This window comes from Cnephaeus nilssonii (genome assembly GCF_951640355.1).
Source record: "Cnephaeus nilssonii genome assembly, chromosome: 23".
Classification (NCBI taxonomy): domain Eukaryota; kingdom Metazoa; phylum Chordata; class Mammalia; order Chiroptera; family Vespertilionidae; genus Cnephaeus; species Cnephaeus nilssonii.
Window position 1 is genome coordinate 13,621,771 of NC_137094.1, and position 18,196 is coordinate 13,639,966.

The following is an 18,196-nucleotide window of genomic DNA, read 5'->3' on the forward strand; positions in this document are numbered from 1 at the left end:
TCAATGTGAGAGAGAAAATATTGGAAATCGTGGCTCCCGTTTTCTTACTCCCTGCTTTCCCTCCAGTAAAAACCTTGAATTTCCGTGTCCGAATTTACAGGTCTCTACTATCTGCTAGTTAATCTGAGTGTTCACTGGTACAAATAATAACCGGCCACATAACAAAATACTCATTGCCCTTGAGACTCTGCTAAGCCCACAGCATCTAATGTGAAGATGTAAGAGAAGTAAATTGTACGACTCTTTCGAAAACAGTGCTCTGGCTTGCGTCACGGGGGAAAAATAATTGTCTTCCTTATGAGCCCGTGATTCTATTATTGACTGGTTGGCTTTTTAAAGGTGACAGGCATCATTTTTCTCTTCTTGGAAGAGGATTTGTTCAGGTCATATTCAGCTCATGTGCTTTGCGGAGGATCTTTAGGGATAACATTTGAGTCACTCAGAAACCTAGAATTTGAGAGACAGACGGTTCGGAACCAGATTACAATGGGATCAGGACTCCGGGAGCCTGGGGAGGGGGGAGCTGGAGCTGCCTGTCCGGGTGCCCTCTGACATCTCCGGAATGAGGTGCACAGGCCAGCAGCAACATCCAACACTTACCGCGCAGATGGCGGGGTGGGGTGCACGAAACATTACTTCAAACATCTTTGTTGAGTCCCTTCTCTCTGTGTTGCTGCTGCATCACTGGGGTAGGCAGGATGTGCCGGGGGTAACAGTAAACACGGCACGTCTCCTCGGTGGGGTCGGTGGTCTCCATAAATAGATTGTGAAGAATTCAAAACTCACCCACAGACGTTTTTAAAAACATGAAACTTTAAAGAAACTGCTCTGGGTCACTGGAGTCTATGCTGTGACATCCCCCCCTCCATTAGGTTATGTACTTCCCTTCCCAGGCACACACAATGCGCCGTGAGAACTCGAGGACAGAGCGAGGCTTTCGGGCGTGGACAGGGTCCGGAGCGACCGGAGGAGGCTTTCTGGAGGCAGGCCTTGAGGTGAGTCTGGGGGGACTGGGAGGATCTGGGAGGGAGTGATTGATGATGGGCGTTGGGGTGAGTGTGGCCATGCCAGGGGAGGGGATGGCGTGAGTCCCAGCCCACGGGCGGAAAGCCAGCCAGCCAGCGGGTCCCTGTGGCCGAGCCACGGAAGAGGGAGGGAGCAGGTCTGAATTGCACCTGGGAGCAGTGGGTGAGAACCAACTGTCAACTCTCTTGTTCATTACCGGGAGCTTCTGATGGTTTTGGGCATCATCGAAGAGGTTAACTGGGGAGGCTGGGCACTGTGGAGGTGGGTTTAGGGACCAGGTGGTTTGGTTTAGTGATTCCTACTCAGAGATGCACTTCAGAATCCCCTGTGGAGCATTTTAAACTGCCCGGGCCGGGACCCCCACCAGTGGAGCTTCCATTTCAGGGGTTCTGGTGTGGAGCCCAGGAGATCCATGTCCGGAAAAAGCTCTTCAACCATCTTGTTTCATTCCCTGGTTAAAAAAAATACACCCTGAAACGGGAGGTGATTGCAGTAGCCTACTTTCAATGTAGTGGAGCCTGGGCTCAGGGCACTGGCGATGGAAATGGGAAGGAAGGGCTCAATTTGAAAAGACTTTGTGAAAGGAGAATGAGGACGTGACTTGTATTAGCGCACTCCCTGCTCCCTTACCCGTGATGCTCCGGACCGCATCCTGCAGTCTATGCATCTTCTGGGCCAGCAGGGGAGGGAAGTTGGGGGCAATCGGGCCAGCAGGGGAGCAGTTAGGCATTGATCAGGCTGGCAGGGGAGTGGTTAGGGGGTGATCAGGCTGGCAGGCAGGCGAGCAGTTGGGAACCAGCAGTCCCGGATTGTGAGAGGGATGTCCAACTGCTGGTCGGACATCCCCTGAGGGGTTCAAGATTGGAGAGGGTGCAGGCTGGGCTGAGGGACACTCCCCCCCCCCGCCCCCGCCCTGCTCCCTGCCACAATGCATGAATTTCCAATTTTCTCATTTAAAAGAGAGGCATAATAAACAGGGAAATGGAATTAGGAAAAAAAAAATCCTCCAGTTTCTCTTGCATAGAGGCACATGACCTCCATGAGCACTGGCCGTCTAATTTGTCCTTGAACATCCTTAGAATAATGGGACACTCAGAGACAATGCTATGCCTGGTGATATTGACGTTAGCAAGGTACTTCCCGATTTTCAACAAACCGGATCTAAGTCTTCTTTGGGGACCGGGAAAAAAATAACTGGGTCTATCACAAGCCCTGTATGCCAGAACAAGACAATGTTTCATTAAAAGGAAGAGAAAAAGTGCTGATGTAGGCCCTTCCTGTTCGGGAAGCTGATCCTTTTTGCCATGGAACAAAGACGGGGGAAAAGACTCACATTGTAGTCATCAGGATCGCAGAACTCAAATCTGATAAACAAACGTCCTGATCATGTGATTATTATTTTATTTTATTGTTATTTTTGGCTACATGATTCAGCATTTCGATTTGCCGCGACCATTTTGGAAAAAATGAAGCATTTCTCAGTAGTGACGTGTTTCTTTGGACTGTTTCTTAGTTTGTGGCCTCGTTGACTGACTATGTGTTGTTTTCCTCAGCCTCAGTGGAAGTTAAGGACACGGGGGTCTCAGAGACGTCCCTGGGGGTTGGCCTGGCATGAAGTCTATGAGGATAGGACCCAGGGCCATGTCTAGGAAGGGAAAGGACACAGCTACACCTGCTGACATCAGTCTCGAGAGGTCAGGGAAGAGCCCAGCCATGCTGGTTCCCCGCCCCGGATCTGGTACAGACCAATCAAGTGCTAATCTGTCTGAACAACACCGGAAGCACACTGTTTTCAACCTGAATCACCCCTGTCTACTTCCTTCCTGTTAAAGTCCCAACTCTCCCGTATATCGATCAAGCCCTTCAGGGTTTGCCGCAGCTTACCTTGCCAGCCTTCCCCCCACTCCTGAAGACGCTGCTCTCTTCCATACCTCCATGCCTTTGTTCTTTTGCCCTTTGCTCATCATGCCTTTCTTGCCCATTTCCCCTCAGTCTAAATCAGGGGTCCTCAAACTATGGCCCGCGGGCCACATGCGGCCCACCGAGGACATTTATCCGGCCCGCCAGGTGTTTTTGCCACCGCTGCCTGTCCTGCTTAGCAGCTGACTTAGCAGTGTGCATAGGAATTTGTTCACAGTTTGTTTGTTTTTTAAACTATAGTCCGGCCCTCCAACGGTCTGAGGGACAGTGAACTGGCCCCCTGTTTAAAAAGTTTGAGGACCCCTGGTCTAAATCCTCCTCATTGATTTTTCAAGGCCTGACTCAATGTCACCTCTGTCATGAAGCCTTCCAGACCCCCACAGTCATGCAACACACATATAACGAGCGCCCACCATATGCCAGGCACGATGCTGACGCTGTAAATAAAGACGCACAAGACAGTCCCTTCAGGGGACCACATCTGTGCTTCCGCAGCCCACGCAGTCGTGTGCCAGGTAGTGTTCTGGCAAAATCAAACCCAAGTGCAGCTCTCTCATCCCTAAAAGTCCCCCGTTTCCCGTTGTCACACACTGAACCCGTGACTCAAGGGAAGGCGGAGAACTGGTGGAGTGATATTGGGATTTATTATAAGAAATACACATTTGGTGTTCATCCACCATTTCTGGCTCACGGGCCCCAAACCCTTGGCATTTCCTGAGTGATGAGAGAGCAATGGGAGCATCTTTTGTTATAATGTTTGTTTCTTTTCCTTAGTTCCTGAAATAGCTTATAAGCCAGAAGGTGAAATGGAGGTCTTGTTCATGACAAGCCCTTTGCAGCCACACTTGCGTTTATGTTGGTGAGGGGACTGGAAAGGCCCTAGGTAACTTAGGGATGAGGGCGGGCTTCTCGGGCTATGGAACCTGCGGGGAGAGTACAGGCTGGCCCTGGAAAACCCCTGCCCTCAACTCTCAGGTGCATTTCGCGGTAAGCCTTGGGCCAAGCCGCCAGCTTCTCCCTGACCCACTTTTTTTGGGAGCCATTTTCCAGAGGATCAACTTTCCAGATCTCCGTGAGAATTGATTAAAGGCCTGAGCGCCGGAGATGAAAGTGGCTGAGTGAGCACAATCATTGCTGCTCAGAAAACCCCACAATGCACCCGTCGAAACCTCCTTTTCCCAGTTTGGATCTGCTGTCGCCTCACCTTGGCCTGGACGTTAGGGCAGCTGAGTAGTTCTGCGGGGCAGAAGCTCAGGACTTGTCTGTCCACAGGCTCTGTGGCAGGTCACTGAATTCCCAGCATGCTCAAGGGCACTCGAAGGTCTAACTCATCCGCATTATTAGACTTCTATACTCTGAATAGAAATAATGGCTTCGTCTCCTCAGACGAGAGGGAATATACAGGATTCCATGAAATAGGCGTCACCTGCCTTTCTGTGTGCTGGCAAGAGTGAGTTTGTCCTGGGCGAGCTGCAGCCTCTTTCAAAGCTGACTCTCGGAGGGTTTGGGCTGGACTGCTTGCCTGATGGCTTGGCGACACTTGGACACTTTTCTCTCTGATGGCTAATCTGCAGGTTAAAGTGATATCTCTTCCCCAAACTCATGTTTCAGGGAGGAGAAATGACTTAAAACCCACAACATGCACATACACAGCTGCCCAGACCCCAAGAAGGGACTCCCTTGGAGGTGGGAGTGGGAGGGGGACCTAACTGTTGGGCTGGGAGGTCTGAGTATGACCAGTATATCAAAATATTTACTTTTATTTTTTATTTAAAAAAATAAAACATGTTTTTATTGATTTCAGAGAGGAAGGGAGAGAGAGAAAAAAACATAAATGATGAGAGAGAATTATTGATCGGCTGCCTCCTGCACGCCCCACACTGGGGATCGAGCCTGCAATATGAGCATGTGCCCTGACCAGGAATTGAACTGTGACCTCCTGGTTCATAGGTCAATGTTCAACCACTGAGCCACGCCAGCCAGGCTCAGAGTATTTGCTTTTAAACCTTAACACAATACTTGGTATATGGTACATCATGGATAAATGTTTGCCGAATAAATGGATAAATAATTGAAGCCCAAATTCCACCATCTGACCTTATAAAAGACTAGAGGCCCAATGCACGAAATTCATGCAAGAATAGGCCTTCCTTCTCCCAGCTTAGTCTCTTGAACTTAGTCCAGGTTGACACTCAAGGCCCCCAAACCTATCTTTTACTCTCATTTCATTCCTGTGTTACCTCAGAGCCCAACAGACCTGTTCAGTGATCAGTGAAGTAGCATGCGCATTGGCCCCCTGGCCCCCTTCGCTTCCCTAAATCCTACCTGCTCTTACAGGTGTGGTTTCTGTCAGCCTTCCCCTCCGTCCCAGCCACTGATCTCGCTGAACCATGGAGTCATTTACGATGGGCACGACTCTGGGCCATGAGTCCGGGCCCCTTGTGAAGTGTGGGCTTTGGGAGCCAGCTCTGTGGTCACATTGCCTGGGTGTGAATCCTGACCCTTCCAAGTACTCGTTGTGTGTCCTTGGCAAAGCTGCCCAACGTCTCTGTACCCCTGGGCCTTACCAATGGTCCACGCGAGGAGCTTGGACTCACTGGGGAGCTGGGTTTCTTGGAAGTTTGTTTCAAAGGCTCCAGAGAGACCATAGGCTAATCAGGCCCAACTGTGTTGGCATCCACTCCTTGCCCTGCACGCCAGGACGTAAAGGTTGGCGTGGTCCCCGTTGGCAAGCTTATGTTTTATAGCTCCCAGGCACTGAACTGTAAAGCAACCACCTTTCCTCGCAGAGGCCCAGCTGCCAGATTTCTTCCGTCTATCCAGGAAGCCAGCACCCCCGGCCTCCACCCCTGGGGGTTAGAGCTCAGGCTGTAGAGTCAGATAGATCTGGCCCCGAATCCTGCCATTCACTGTGTGACCTCAGGTACGTGCCTGAGCTCTCTGAGTGTCTTCTCATTGGTAAGAAGGTGATGATAATACCCGCCTTGTGGTGTGAGCATTAAAGGACCTGGCACCCAGTGAGCAGTCAGCATTGGTTATTCATAACCACTGTTTCTAAACTGTCTTCCCAGAAACATGGACATTTGCTGTCATTATCTGGTGGGCTCACCGTGTGACATCTGGTGCTCATGCAGATGAAGCTTCGAGAACTTTTTGTTCAAATGTGAAAGAGCTTCTTTCATTCAGTGTGTGCATGTGTACATGTGTACAGACACTCTGTGTATGTGTGCATGTGTGTACAGACACTCTGTGCATGTGTGCATGTGTACAGACACTCTGACCTTAATAATGCTCTCAGACATTCTTTAAATGAACTGAGGAAATGGAGTGATTAAGTGACAGAGCCTTTAAACACCGGAATTGTGGTCGGGCACAGAGGGGTAGAAGATAAGGACAGCAGAACTGAATGAGCACAGAGGAGCGCTCTGGGCGTCCTGGAGTCAGGACCTGGGAGGAAAGGAAACACGGCAGTAATGTTCAGACTCCATAAAATTAGATCCAACATTAATCTTGTGAGTTACAGACTCATTAGCTGTGGGGCCAAACGTAATAGCCTCAGATTTTCCCCAGGACGCCTGACACTGTTGTTAAGAATGGCACACACACTCTCGCGCGTGGAAGCCCGGGAAAATATTTCACATCGGATGGAAAAGCTTAGGCTCTCTGAATTAGCAAATAGAAACATATAAATGTAATGGCATCACGGAGTTATCATGTTCTTTATAGTGCCAGTCCTGCCTCCGGAGGCCTTCGCTGCTAGTATTTTAGGAGCACAAAGGACCCAATCGAGGAGCTGGGTTGTAGACTGGCATTTGGGAGGCTGGTGGGCATTTCAGACTTCCAGCATGCACCACTGAGCTGCCCCCAAAAGCTCAGCAGCTTCTGAGTAAGACCATTTCCCCTGACAGGACAGCTGCCTCTTCAGCAGTGCTGTTAAAATAGATGCCACTCCTCCAGCTGTGGAAGGAGCCAGGGCCCAGAACGAAATGGGGTGTCTCTAACAAAGGCTCATTGTTTGTGATCTGTTGACAGTGCCTGCTTAACGGTGCTAATAATAGGAAAATCACTTAATTTCCGCAGAAGGCAGCACTCGTGGGAAGATGACATTAAGACGAGTTAGGAGCACAAGCAGGAAGCTGCGTCCCATCACTCTGCCTCTCTCACCCAAGGACTCTCTGAGATCGGCACTTCCGTGGTTAGAGACCCTCCTTTGTCCCCCCACCCCCCCTCCGCCCCGCCTCTCTCCTGCTTCTTTGATGAAAACGTGGCTTTCACCTTTGCTGTGTCCTGCGTGCACAGGTCACGCTGGCTTGTACCTGGCTTTCATGTCAGCACTGATGCACATCTGCAGGAGCGGGAGAGGTGAACTTGCTTATGGAAAGCCAGCACAGCTTGAAAGTGGGAATTTAAGCCCCAAGCTCCCGACTAGCTTGCCATCTGATTCAGTTCAGTAAAAAATATGTCTGTTGAATACACATGATGTCAGGAGCCTTGTGCTAGCTGCCTCCATGACATTTAGACTCTTCTGTTGTTGTTCTTATCAAAGTCATAGTTGGATCCGTGCAACTGTTAGATTCTGAGCGCCTTCTAGGTTGGGCTCGGCCCTGCTTATTAATGTGCCTACAGAGTAGTAAGTGCTCTGAAGTAATAAGTGAAAGGTAGACATGGTCCTTGTCTGCATTTTCTCATCATCTAGTGGGGAAGACTTGTTTAAGTCAACTGCAGTGCCAGTTAGAGTGCAACAACTGCACCCATCCATCAACTCATCCATCTGTCCATATATCCATCCACCCACCCACCCATCCATCCATGTACCCATCCATTCATCCACCCATTCATCCATCCATCCATCCATGTACCCATCCATCCACTCATCCATCCATCCATCCATCCATCCATCCATCCATCCATCCATGTACCCATCCATTCATCCACCCACCCATCCATTCATCCACCCATCCATCCGCTCATCCATCCATCCATCCATCCATCCATCCATCCATCCATCCACTCATCCATCCATCCATGTACCTATCCATCCATCCACCCACCCATCCATCCACCCATCCATCCATCCATTCACCCACCCACCCACCCACCCATCCATCCACTCATCCATCCACTCATCCATCCACTCATCCATCCATCCACCCATCCATCAACTCATCCATCTGTCCATATATCCATCCACCCACCCACCCATCCATCCACCCATCCATCCATCCATCCACCCACCCACCCACCCACCCATCCATCCACTCATCCATCCACTCATCCATCCACTCATCCATCCATCAACTCATCCATCTGTCCATATATCCATCCACCCACCCACCCATCCATCCACCCATCCATCCATCCATCCACCCACCCACCCACCCATCCATCCACTCATCCATCCATCCACCCACTCATCCATCCACCCACCCACTCATCCATCCATCCATCCATCCATCCATCCATCCATCCACCCACTCATCCATCCATCCGTCCATCCATCCATCCATCCATCCACTCATCCATCCATCCATCCATCCATCCATCCATCCATCCATCCATCGAACACATATTGAGCACTTATTATATGCCAGACACAGTGAGGGATAGCTATGATTCAAAGACAAATAAGAAAGAGTCTCTAATGTCAAGGCCTTCCCAGTTTGTAGAGGGAGATAGACATATAAAGAGTTGAGTTATAAGACAGGGTGGTATTCCACTTAAGTAAGATACCTACAGTAGTCAGATTCATAGAGAAAGAAAGTAGAATGGTGGTGTGTAGGGGCTGAGGAAGGGGAAATGGGGATTTATTGTTTAATAGGCATAGAGTTTGAATTTCTGGAAATGGATGATAGTGATGGTTGCACAACAATATGAATATGCTTAATACCACTGAACTGTGCACCTAAAAATGATTAAAGTGGTAAATTTTATGTCATGTATATTTTACCATAGAAAACCTCCAAACAAGCAGGGTAGTAAATACTGTACAACCCAAGGACTAGCGACCCCTGGAGCCCAAGCCTGGCCCGGATGGCTGGACACTGCACCCTGCCTCAGTCCCCAGACCTTTCTGTCCCTGCTTGTCTGGAGAAGGTGTTGGGAGGCTTTAGGAATGAGAGCAAATGGAGGTACAGGATCTGGAGGCATTTTATCTAAGCTCTGGGACAGTTTGCTTCATTATTCACATCCCCTCTCCAGAAGCCATGTGTTCTGTCCACAGTGGGGGCCAAACTAAAAAGGTTCCTTGGTGAATGAAGAGCTTTTGCTGTTGCCTGTCACTGCCTAAAAAAGAGCCCCCAAGCTTGCTTGCTTAATACAACAGCCACCCTTTATTTGCTCATGGCTCGGCTCTGGGCTGGGCTCGGCTGGGCGCTGTCTCAGCTCCATGTGGCACTGGCTGCACTGACCTGTGGGTTTGGGGCTGGAAGAGTCACATGGTCCCCCCATATGTATGGCGCCTCAGGTGCATGATGGGGAGAGCTGGGTCTGGCTGGGCCTCCTGTCCTCGTGGAACATTATACTTAATGAGTCGGATTGATTTTTATTAAATTCTAATCACCTTCAATCCATGGAGATTTGCAAACATCATTTGGCAAAGTTGCAGGAATTAATAAATAGAAACCACTTAAAAATTAATGATGCTTTTTTTACATTTGCCATCAGTCATTTTACATAATTTACTAGACACTGTAATAGCTTGCTTAGGATTTATAATTTGTTTTGTTTCAAGTGGCATACCATATTCCTTTGCTGCTATATAGTTTCTTTTACTTATCTTTATATGCTAAATTACTTTTATTGATTCTTTTTTTTTAAAATATATTTTATTGATTTTTTACAGAGAGGAAGAGAGAGGGATAGAGAGTTAGAAACATCGATGAGAGAGAAACATTGATCAGCTGCCTCTTGCACACCCCCCACTGGGGATGTGCCCGCAACCAAGGTACATGCCCTTGACCGGAATCGAACCTGGGACCCTTGAGTCCGCAGGCCGACACTCTATCCACTGAGCCAAACCGGTTTCGGCCTTTTATTGATTCTTAAATTGATTTAACAGAAACACATTTCTTTTAAAGCCACAAAAAGTATAGCTATCACTATTAGAATATTGTTTATTAAGGCTAATTCTCTAAATTCTTTTTTCAATTTTCAAAACATTTACTCCTATTTTATGAGTTATGTTGAAGTAAGTATACATTTCTAAATTTGAAAGGTTTTGTTCTTTCAAATGCATTATTATGTGAAACTGATCTTAGGATTGTTTTTCTCAATGGTAATTATAATTTTTTTATTAAACCATGAACTTTTGGCAGAACATGATTGCTATTATGATGAATATCTAAGTCTTCTAACAATCAATTCTGAGCACCATTTGCATACCATATTTACATTCCTAGCACCAATGAGGCACTCATATTTTTTGTTAAAATAATAAAATTATTTTGTATTGAAGAAATAAAAAGCATTGTATGATTTTGTACGATTCTTGTACAATGCAAAAGATGTTCAGATTATTTGGACTTTGCACAGTAACAGAAAGCACTCTAGGTTTCTTTTCATTATTAATACTAGAGTCCTGGTGCATGAATTCGTGCACAGGTGCGTCTGGCCAGCCTGCCCCAATGGGGCCAGTTGGGGTCGGGGCAGTGGGGGCAGTGGGGGAAGGGGACGCAGGAGGTTGGCCTGCCGGCCCCGCCCCTGATCGAGCTGGTTGGCCAGCTGCAGTGGGCGTCATAACGACCGGTCGTTCTGGTGTTCTGGTCACAGGCTTTTTATATATATAGATCATCACTTATTCTCTGAAAACTCAGAATATTGGGGACTGATATTTAAATGAAACATTAGTAAGTGTATCCACACTTGCTTGTCTTTTCTGCCAGTTTGTTTTAAATATTTTAGTTATAAATTCTTAAGTTCAGGAATATTGAAACACTACACTTACTACTTTCACAAGCATTACAGTGCACAAATACAACAAAAGTAACAACTGTGTAGAATAAGTGGCATCTATATGACTTCAGTAGAGTGAAAAACCAGATGTGAACGGCCTGGTGTGCTTTGTGGTAAATGAGCACACGAGGGGCCTGCTTATCAATGGTCCTTGTGACAGCCTATGACAGCCTGAGTGAATGGGCTGAATTTAGAATTTTAATTAATTATCTATTATGCTATTGGCTACCATAATTATTATACTATTTGCCAATCAAAACAGAAATCTTTCAATATTACCACAATCACTGCTATTATACTAATAAATATTGGCTGGATAAATTATGAGATGGAAAGTAGATCTTTGAAGTCAGAGGTTCTTTCTGGTTTTGGAGAGGTTCTGGAAGGAGAGAGAGTGGCTTTGCCAACAGCAAGGGGAAAGCAGGAAGCGATTTCCTGCAGACCGGAAAGAGGCTGAGGTCGGGGGTCTGGGGAGAGGCTACCCATACACTGCTTTGTGCCAGTGACTCTAGGGGAGGCAAGGCCTCAGAGACATGGCTGTGTGGTGCCCAGGGAGGCTGGAGCCTGGCGTGGGGCTCCCCGCCTTCCGGCGAGGAGAGGGCAGGAGGTCAGAGGTGAAAGGGCCAGGACCAGCCCAGCTGGGATGTCTCAGCAGGAGCCAGTGTAGACAATGACCAAGGCAGAGGGAGGAACTGCCCAGTGCTCTGCGCTGTGGAAGCCCCAGAAGCTGGGCCCGACCTCGTGCGGAGCCAGTGAAGCTGATACGGAATTCCCTGCCCCCAAGCAGGAAGGGGCTGCACGGGTAGATCTTAGTTATTTTAAAGAAAATAGCCCTAACCTGGACAATGCCACCTTGGGTGTGTGAGGGCAGGCACAGCACCACACGGGCCTCCAGTGAACAGAGTCATCGAGCTCAGTATAGCGTGTCAATGGCAGACATCCAACTTAAAAATATATATTGTTGAGTACTGCATTTTCCGGCGTATAGAAGATTTCCCTGGGTTAAAAAGTCGTCTTATACGCCAGAAAATACAGTAAATTATATGCAAGGAAAAGGTGAAAGAGTCCTGGGGGCGGGGGAGGTGAGGGGTGAAGGGAAAATCTTTAGATCCTGGTTTGAACAAACCAGTGGTGAAAAGCAATTTTGGGAATCTGGGAAGTACTTGGGCCAAAACATTTTAACCGTTGTTGAATCCGGGTGATACATAGGTGAATGGTCACTGTACTCTTTTTTTTCTACACCTTTTAAAAAAACTTGCAACTCGGTCAAGTACCAGAGTTCCGGCCAATGAGATGTAGGCGATCCCTGGGGTGGGCTTCCTTTACTCTCCCCCAAAGGCATGTCTTCCTGAGCTGGAACCTTGGGGCTCTTTTTTTTTTTTTCTCCTTCCTGCTTGCCACATGGACATGGTGCCTGGAGGTGCAGCAGCCTTCTTATGACCAAGAGAACCAAATCCACAGACTAAGGATAGCAAGCCAGGAAGGTCAAAGGAGTTGGGGACAGTGACGGTGCCATGGAGCTGCTATACCAGCCCTGAACGGATTGTCCTGATTTCCTGTCACATCAGGGGAAGAACCGCTCTACTAAAGCATGGCGTAGGTTAAGACTTGTGCTCCCCTCTAAGTAATCGGATCCCTTCCTTCCATAAGACAGACTATTTAAGTAAAAGAGAAAGGGGTAAGGAGGATACTCAGAGCGGGGCTGGATTGACAGGTGTGCAACCTCTGCAGTTGCCCAGGCTCCTATACTCGGAAGGGCCTCACACTTGGCTTAATGCTCTGCTCTTTGCTATCTTGAAATTCTTAATAATTCTGCAACAAAAGGCAGCCTTATGTTTCCATTTTGCGCTTGGTGCAGCTAAGTATGTAGCCGATCTCGACCCAGAGGCAATTGAATGCTAACCTGTTGGCCGCTTTGTCAGTAGCCAGTGAACTTGCTCTCGTTTCTCCGCTTCCCTAGGAAAGGGCCCGAGCTTCCAAACTGGAGGCCCAGCCGAACAGATGCAAGCCTGTTGGGGCGTAGTAGACAGAGTCTGCAGGCCTGACCCTGATTCTGTCATTCGCTAGGCAGGGGAGTGGGAGGTGGGGCGGGGGGGGGGGGGGCGCTAGGAGCTCTCTGTAATGCCTTCCTTCCCGCTTACAGCCGCTGGAACCCCACACGTGAACCATGCACCTATGTATCACCCGGATTCAACAACGGTTAAAATGTTTTGGCCCAATTGGCGCTCCTATTTAGTGCCTGTTCAGTGCGAGGAACAAGGGGCTCCGAGGTTCACGCCAAACCGGAAGTGGTTGTGTCCTCCACCCGGATCTGCCCATCACTTCTCAGGATATTTCTTCTTGCTTTCCAGATGTCCAGACTTACCCGAAACCCGAGTTGGGTCTGGAATGACCGTAGCCCCGTTCACTGCCCCGTTCACTGCCCTATAAGAAATCCCTAATCCAGGAGGCAGGGTGCGTTTCCAAGGTGCGGGCCGCTGGGGCCAGGTGTGCGCAGAGGAACGCCTCCCGTTGATGGGACGTGTACCGAGTGCCAGGCTCCGTGCTCGGCTCTTTATTTGTGTTCTCACTTAAGCCTTTAACGTGCGTTTGGTAGGATTCTTATCCGGGCTTTTCAGATAAAGAGCCCGAGGCTTAGAGAGGTTTAGACGCTTGCAGCTACCAAGGGGCCTGACTCCAGCAGCACGCACTGGGACAGCTCCACTCCGCCAACACCCGGAACGCGGGGCCATCGCTGCTGCCTCTTCAGCCCAGAATGGTGCGGGTACCCCACTTTCCCATCCCAAGGTCAGAGGCGGGGAAGGGCAGGGGGTGCGAGGGAACGAGCCGAGGGAGAATGTTGCTGGGGCCAGGAGGCGCGCTGAGCACTAAGAGTATCACAGTTTGGGAGAACCCAGCAGAGCCAATCCTGGGGTCCAAGGGCTTGCCCTGTATCCCCAACCCACACAAGACCAGCCCCCTCCGCCTCCACATCTCCGACTCGGGCGAGACTGCGAGAACTGGGAGGGGCGGCTGACGCCTTTGGGTGCGAGGTGTGCACAGACCCTTCCGCAGCCTCCCACCTCCTCCCAGCGCACGTGTGTAAAAAGTCCCCGGCCCTCCCCTCCCCTCCCCTCCCCTCCCCTCCCCCCCCCTCCCCGCCGACGCGCGGTCTCCGGGCGCTGCTGGCCTCGAGTTTCCCCCGCGCACATCTGCAGCCGCGGCCACGGGGACCCAGCGCTGAGCGCCCGCCGCCGCCCACCTCTCCCAGCCCCCGCGCCGCAGTCTCCGCCCGCGGGGAGGGCGTGCTCGCGGCGCTGGAGCCGAGGGTGGGGCGCCGCGAGGGAGGGGACCCCCGGCGAGCAGCTTCCGTGCTCGCAGTGGCCGAGGCGGCGGCAGCAGCAGGTGGAATGAGCTCCGAGGCGAGCAGTTCTCGTCCTTGAGATCCCGCCCTGCAGCCATCGGGCGGGGAAGGCCCGCGGGGCTGGAGCCGGTGCCCCAGTCCGGCCCCTAGTTTCGGGGAACTTGGGTGACCGAGGCCGGCGGGCCTGGGCCGCAGCCGGGGTCCCGGGGGCGCACAGCAGCCCTGGCAGCGGCGTTCGGAGCTCAGGTCCAAGGGGCCCTGGCTCTCCGGCGCCCCGAGGAGCTGCTCTTGCGGGAAAGCCGTGCGGGCTCCGGGGTTCGGGGGGAGCTGGAGCGCGCCCGCCCCCGCACCTGGACGCGGGAGGGTCCTGAGCGGCGCTCGCCTCCCCGCTTCGGCTCCGGCTCCGGAGCGGACGGCGCCGGACTCTTCCCGGCGTCCGGAGCCCGCTCCACCCTCGCACCCCGCGCCGCGCTTGTCCGGAGGGGTCGCTGGTTGGCCGCAATCCGCAGGAGTTCTTCTCTACGGACCCGATTTCTGAAATTTGGAGACAGTTCCCGCCAACGACGCTCGGGGCACCTGTCCCTGCCTGTGCGGGCGGGTTGGCCTCCCGGTGGAGTCGCTGACCTGGAGTCTCCGCGTGGCGCACCGCCTCCCAGCCGCCGGCCTGCCGGGGAGGGTGCCGGCGTGGCTCCCTTCTGGTCCGGTGTGGAGGGAGCGCGGCCTTTGAGGGGGACCTTGGCCTTCTAGGGGCATCGCTGTGTGTGGCGGGGTTGGGTGCCGGCGGTCCGGCCGCCGGCCATGGCCTTCACTTTCGCCGCTTTCTGCTACATGCTCTCCCTGGTGCTGTGCGCTGCGCTCATCTTCTTCGCCATCTGGCACGTGAGTAACCGGCAGCGGCTTCTAACTCTTTTCTTTCGCCCCAAACGCACTCCTGTCCACCCCCTTCCCCAGTTCCTCTAAAATGCCATCTCACTGCCTCTACATTGTGAGTGTGGGCAGACTGGGAGGCCGGCGTGGCGCATCTGCAGGGTGGACCCTCTGTGGCTCCCTGTCCCGGCGCGGGAACAGTTCGCGGCATCCCATGGAGGCCAGGGGCGCGGGCACGTCCTCTCCTCGGTGACCCGGCCACTGGCGGAGGCGTTGGGACCGGACCGCTGGGTCCCGGGCAAGGCACCCTTGCCAGGGCCTGGCCAACATCTGGGGCCCCAGGAGTGGTGATGACAGCCCCCGCGCCCCCCCCTACTTCCCCTGCCCCCTCCCTCCTGCCCGCAGGGGAAGCTCGGCAGTTGGGCCCGCAATTAGTCAAGTAACTATAACAACTAAACATTTAAAATGTCAGCATCTGCGGTGGGCTGCGTTTAGACATAATTGGAGACAAAGTGGAGAGACTAAGGGAGTGCCTTGTGAGAAAGTAGCGAGGCTGGGCAGGGGAGGGGAGGGTCCACCGGGTCATGGGGGTTGATGTGGCCGCAGAGAAAAGGGAGGAGGTGGTGGTGGGGCGGGCAGGGATGAGTGAGGTGCCGGAAAGTCAGGCAGAGAGAGGCAGAGAGGGGCAAGTTCCCTCCTTTGCTCTCCAGGGGCCTGAGCCATCCAACTCCTGACTCCTGAATCCCCCCCCCACACACACACACACACGTGGCAGACCATGGCGGGCAGCATCCCTAGTGGGCACCAGCTTTCCTGCCATCCTTCCAGGGGGCTCCCCCATGGAGGGTCGTTGTCCCAGTGACACAGGTGTGCTGTGGGCACAGGAGATGGGCTGCTTCTGAGCAGAACCAGCAGGAGAGCAGAGACCAGGGCAAAGGACCGTCAGTCCCCTTACCAAGGCTACAGTCTTTGTCAAGTCCACAGACTCTCCTCCTTTCTCCCCGGCGGCTGACGCTCTCTGCCCTCCCCATCAGAGAGCCGGTGGCCAGGATGGCTAAGGCCAAGCGGTGTAGAAGGAGCCCCCACGGGGTATAGTCTCCTGCCATTAACAGCCCTGCCCTGCCCAGCAAGTCCGGGCCCAGGGGAGGCCCCTGAGACGAATTCCCTGAGGGTGGCCTGGTTCTGGGGAGGCTTGGAGAGCACGCAGGCTCTCTCCGTGGGAGATGACCCGGAATGAACACCAGGACAAAGTTCCTGGGTGGGTGAGATGCGGTGTTAAGTACAAGCGGTTTAAAATGGAACTAAGCAGCTAGAGCATCTGTTCCATGGAGGAGACGGGGCCCCGGGGAGGGGAAAGGCTTCTAACCATGTCACCTTAGGAAAGAGACTTGCCTGTCGCCTGCCCCATCTCAAACGTGAGAAAGTGGACCTGGCTGATCTCCAAGCTTCCCCTTATGTCTAAGGTGGTATAAGGCCATGGGCCAGTTGAGTTAGAAATCGGAGGGTGAGAGAGAAGGAGTCAGACACAGGAATTTCCTGGCGGATCAAAAATCCTTGGAGTGAGACGTCATGGGGTTCTGCACCCTCTCTTCCTCGGCCCCGGAATTCTGGGTCTAATCTGTGGCGGGGAATTGAGCCTCACCGTTACTGACAGTTGTTAAGGAAAGAACAGGGGCGCAGGACAGATCTGTGCGGCAGACTCTTGCTCATGTGATTCCAAGAAGCTTCCTCTGCTTCTTTGGATTTGACAAGTTACCCGCATTCCGGGGAGCTAACCACAGCACCCCCTTCCCCCAGAATAACTTCACTGGCCATTTCTTTCTGCGTTTGCCTTGGCCAGAGGCGGGCAAGGACCGGAGAGCTCCATCAAGCTGTCAGGCATGGAGTTCTCTGAACTGGCCCCTGGAGCGGGGCAGACAACCAGAAGGAATAATTTCCTCTCACGCGGGGGGCAGATGATAAATAATTCGAGAGCAGGTTGATTAAATGGACTGCTTGTGCCATGGTTGACGGATAGACATCTGGACAAAACCGGGCATGGCCCTGATCCCATGTTGGCCCCTGCTCTCCAGGTCTCCAGCGTTCGCCCCCTGGTCCAGGGGCAGCTGAATGGTCAGAACCCAAGGCCGGGTCAGGTCCTGATACCCAGTGGAGGTGGCAAGATTCCAGTGACTAAGAATAAAAAGAATTTGTGCTCTTCGAATCCAAATGCCAGTGACACTTCTCAAGTCTCAGCTCCTCTTCCTTTCCGAGTCTTTTCCTTCTCCCTCTCCAAATGGGACATCCAGAAGCCCCACCGCCTTGATTGGGCTCCTGACTGTCGGAAGGGAAAACCTGAGGCGCATCCATCTCAGCGCACACAGTGTTCGTGTGGGTGTTGGTGACACGGTGAAATTACTGCAACCGAAATCGAGGAGAGGGAGTTCTGTATTAGACTCTGCGCTTGCTTACGTCCCTGCTCCCTGTAGTCCATGGATACTCCTTGACGTGATGAGCCATATTGATGGCTTAGCTTGTGTTGACATCCCAAATAAGGAATTGGGCACTTATCGACACCCAGCAATTAAAAGGCCTTCCCCCTGCCATGTCTAGGCTGTAAGACGAGGATGGCACGTTTTTCTTATTTAATTGCACATTCCTACTTAGGGGTCATAATAGTGGCTACTGGGCATTGAGTGTCTGCGGTGGGCGAGCTCCAGGCTCTAAGAACCTTTCAGATGGACCTCCCGCTGTTAACCTCTCTCTTCTTCCCACTAGGGGCCTGGGAGCAAAGATGGATACATTGTTTTCAGGGCTTGTTTACTTTGCAAATTTATCTTCATTTGTTTTCAAATGAAAATATTTCAGAGTACCAATTAATCTCTTTTATATCAGCCACTATCTTTGAGTACATTTGTCACATTTCAAAGGTGCAGCATAAAACCGAGTTGGGGTGTGTGTGTGTGTGTGTGTGTGTGTGTGGCTTTGCATACCTTCAGGCACATGGCCTTTTTTTTTTTTTTTTAAATATATTTTATTGATTTTTTACAGAGAGGAAGAGAGAGGGATAGAGAGTTAGAAACATCGATGAGAGAGAAACATCGATCAGCT

General features: G+C 51.6%; 1 protein-coding gene across 9 annotated transcripts in view; it reads left to right on the forward strand.

Annotated features, from left to right (window-relative positions):
* The window catches only part of CNIH3 (cornichon family AMPA receptor auxiliary protein 3), a 128,846-nt gene that overhangs the window by 67,759 nt on the left and 42,891 nt on the right, over positions 1-18,196 (forward strand). For 5 of the 9 annotated variants that reach the window (XM_079763385.1, XM_079763381.1, XM_079763383.1 and 2 more), the window contains exon 3: positions 894-995. The exons of 1 other annotated variant lie outside the window; for it this stretch is intronic. In XM_079763385.1, the coding sequence (XP_079619511.1) occupies positions 894-995 (102 nt within the window). Of the gene's footprint in view, positions 1-893; positions 996-14,570; positions 15,119-18,196 lie in introns of those variants that run through there. 3 more of the 9 variants (XM_079763387.1, XM_079763389.1, XM_079763388.1) reach the window with 3 other exon arrangements.